At 44.2% G+C, this 3,169-nt stretch overlaps 1 protein-coding gene across 1 annotated transcript; it reads right to left on the bottom strand.

Moving 5' to 3' along the window:
* Positions 1 to 625: 625 nt before the first annotated feature.
* Positions 626 to 2,895, bottom strand: SPCS1 (signal peptidase complex subunit 1 homolog (S. cerevisiae)). Its single transcript, XM_009891245.1, has 4 exons — positions 2,851 to 2,895; positions 2,128 to 2,187; positions 1,700 to 1,786; positions 626 to 748 (listed from the first exon to the last, which is right to left on the bottom strand). The coding sequence occupies exons 1-4, from the start codon at positions 2,884 to 2,886 to the stop codon at positions 626 to 628; spliced, it is 306 nt and encodes a 101-aa protein (XP_009889547.1). The 5' UTR covers positions 2,887 to 2,895.
* Positions 2,896 to 3,169: the final 274 nt, after the last annotated feature.

The raw sequence follows: 3,169 nt of genomic DNA, 5'->3' as shown, positions 1-3,169 counted from the left end.
TCCAGCACCTATGAGGGAGATTAAAAAAAATGCAATACCAGTGGATCCTATTGCCTCTCACATAACAGATGCTCAAGTTAAAAGGTTTCAAGAGCTATTGTATTATGCAAAGTCAAGATGTTACTTTCTCTACCCAGGCAAACTTATTTTAAACAAAAAAGATGCCACTCTGCATGTTCTCCTGGAGCACTTTCCAGTTCTTAGCATTTTTCAGAACTGTGGAGTATGTACAGTTTTATAGTACTTGTTACGACCTGACACTATTGCTAGCTTGTTTTACACTCCGTTAGAAATACTTTAGTAGAAGTCCATCTGTATATTATCTTCTAGGCTATGGCAACAGTGTAGCGCAACTTGATTTGCTGTGTTCCTTTTTAGTAAAATAGAGTGAGACAGGACCTCCAGTAGCCTTCTAAAATTAATGCTCCCACCTCTTTCTTCCCAGTGACTTCACTGAAACTTCAGCCAAAGTGTAGAGAGCCTTCATGCTCTCTGCAGATCTTGGTGTACTCATGGCAGTATACAAAGTAGTAAGAAAAAAACCAAACACTAAGCCAAGAAGTATCTCCCAGTGGAAATGCATTTTTTAAAAATTTAACAAAGTAACAGCATGAAGAAACACTTTTTAGCTTTTAGCATGTCTCTTGGGCTTTCTGTCTGCTGGCTTCTTTTCATCTGTTCCAGACTCTTGGACAGGCAGCCACTTCAGAGGGTTGCGGCGATACATGGGCCACGGAGGGAGTGTTAGCTTAAAGAAAAGGAATGAAGTCAGAATGTGTAAATCAAGATGCTAGATAAGTGTTTTGTACAGCTTGTTAGGAAAATCTCATTCCCTGACTATTGTACCAACTGGTCAATTTCATACTGTAAAGATATACATATATATATACACACACTCTACATTGTAAACTGCATAGTCATGCTTAAGTAAGCGTGACTAAAGGACCCCCAGCTCATTGCCAGGAGGAGGACAGCACCCACCCTGAAGGAAAAAAAAAAAAAGATACCCCTGGACTACTACCAGGGTAACGCCAGCATCCCAGCCACTCCTAACACCTGTGTGAAACCCACCCATTTTCTGGCATCAGAGAGAAGGGACTGTAGCAAGACCGACTCCAGGAACATTAGGATCAAGAAAGAACTAGATGGATGACGATGCCATAGAATTATAGTTGTTTTTCGAAACAGTAGTGATTGATCAAATTGTGTTGTATCTGAACACTCAAAAGGTGTGCGAACCATGTGTACAACCACACTGGGTGTGCCCCAATTGGAAAAGGACGCCTCACGTAAGGAATTACTCTAGTAATTCTCTACTTTGCGTCCTAGCTGCTCTCCTCAGTTGGCATGGGCCAGCTGCAGAATTCTTGTGACAAGCTACTACTCCACAGAAAGCCTTACTGTCCTTTCTGTTATCAATGCTATCAGCTTGACTTAAAAGTAATATTTAATTGAAATTTTAAAATAATTCAAAAGCAGTATTAAATTGCAGTGTTCTCTAAAATCTTACTGGCATTTGAGAAAGGGCACTTACTGGCTTGTAAAGCACTTTCTACAGATCAAAGAAAGTATAGACATGTAATAACAATCTGAATTACATAGCAAACATTTGTCTGTGCTGACAGCCCCTTCATTTAATGATTATTTCAGGTTAAATAATGCATGTATTTTCTGGTTTGGGGAAAAAAAAAAATCTTACCAAACACGATAAAGCAAATCCAGCCATAACTATGTAGACAGTCCACCCAAACTGTTCAGTGATATATCCGTAGATGAAACCAATTATCTGCCAAAAAAAATAATCAAATCAAACTTTAAACAAACAAAAACATATCCCATGCCATGATTAAGCTGGGGGGCAGGTGGGTGAAGTTAAGTAGAAGAATACAGGTTTTTCAAAAAGCACAGTTCATACATCTTTCTAACCTTGTTTTCAAAATTGTAGGCCAATAATGAAAGTAAACGCTTGAAAGAAGAAAAGTCTTAATCCCTGACAGCCCTCCTGATTTTGTGTAAAACTTTTAATGACCCAGATATGCCAAACAAGCAGAAAAAAATGCTTGTTTGCAAGATCAGAAAACAAAATAAAGTCCTTTACGTTATTACCTGTAGTTCTAGTATACTTACTGCAGAGACAAGAATGATTCCTTGAAAAATCTGTTCTGCTAATTTTTGGCCCTTGTAGTCCTGTGGAAAGAGATATTTTTTTTTTTGTCAATTATGCAAAACACAAACCTACCAGTTAAACTCTTTCAGGTTAGTGCCTAGAGTCAGCCTGACCACTGATTCTCAGCTTTTTTGTTCAACTTTCAAACCAGACTGGAATTATTTTTCTTAGAGTGTCTGGATTTAAAGTGTAAAAGAATCAAGCTCTTAATTCCCTTAACAGCTCCCCTACAATCTCGACCACATCGTCTAAAACTAAAAGCAAGCACTATGTGTTCAGGGCAAGTAACGCAGGTTCAAGATACTATTATAGTTATCTTAATATCACTAGGTAGAAGCCTTAAGACCACAAAAGAGAGCATGTGCTTGAGAGGATATGCCACGTCGCCTGCGTTTGGACGACTTTAGAAAACGTGGCTGTCGATGAGAAGAGCGCAGACAGAAAAGCAGAGGGGGGTTTCCGTTGCAGAGCTGTGCGCTACCTGCACTTTGCAGCAGGTTAAAGCTCCACTTTTTAGACCAAAATACGGAAATTAGCCGGAGCACCACCCCCCAGCCCCAACAGCAGCTCCTCAGCCGCAGGTGCCGACACGGCGCGGAGGTGGGGGAACGCCACCACCCGCAGGGAGCGACAAGGGGACGCGGGCCCGGGCGCGGCCGGGCCTCCCGCGGCGGCTGCCCTACCATCTGCGTGGGGATAGAGCGGAAGATGTTCAGCATGGCGGCGGCGGCGGAGAGCGGCGCCTCGCAGTCACAGCCCTGCTCCTCCTCGTAGTCGGAGCTCCACGGCGGCTGCCAGCTGTCCGCGTCGCCCTGTGAGGCGGAGGCGGCGGGTCGGCCCGGCGGGTACCGCTGCTGAGCGCGACGCTCACCGCGGTGAAACGACACCGGAAAGCGACCGCTGAGGTAGCCGGAAACACGCCCCCTTCGCTCCGCCCCGTCCTCCATCGGCCTGAGGTGGCGGCCCGCTGTTTCCACCATCGGCTCTACGCTGCCGGCGGCC

This window comes from Charadrius vociferus, unplaced genomic scaffold (genome assembly GCF_000708025.1).
Source record: "Charadrius vociferus isolate BGI_N301 unplaced genomic scaffold, ASM70802v2 scaffold758, whole genome shotgun sequence".
Classification (NCBI taxonomy): domain Eukaryota; kingdom Metazoa; phylum Chordata; class Aves; order Charadriiformes; family Charadriidae; genus Charadrius; species Charadrius vociferus.
This window is presented reverse-complemented; position numbering and strand designations above follow the sequence as displayed.

Excerpts from the sequence above, each read along its gene's own strand:
- SPCS1 (XM_009891245.1), bottom strand. The coding sequence starts at position 2,886 with ATGCTGAACATCTTCCGCTCTATCCCCACGCAGATG. Across the intron at positions 2,188-2,850 it reads GCTCTATCCCCACGCAGATG|GACTACAAGGGCCAAAAATT; the intron begins GTAGGGCAGCCG and ends CTCTTTCCACAG. Across the intron at positions 1,787-2,127 it reads GAATCATTCTTGTCTCTGCA|ATAATTGGTTTCATCTACGG; the intron begins GTAAGTATACTA and ends TTTTTTTGGCAG.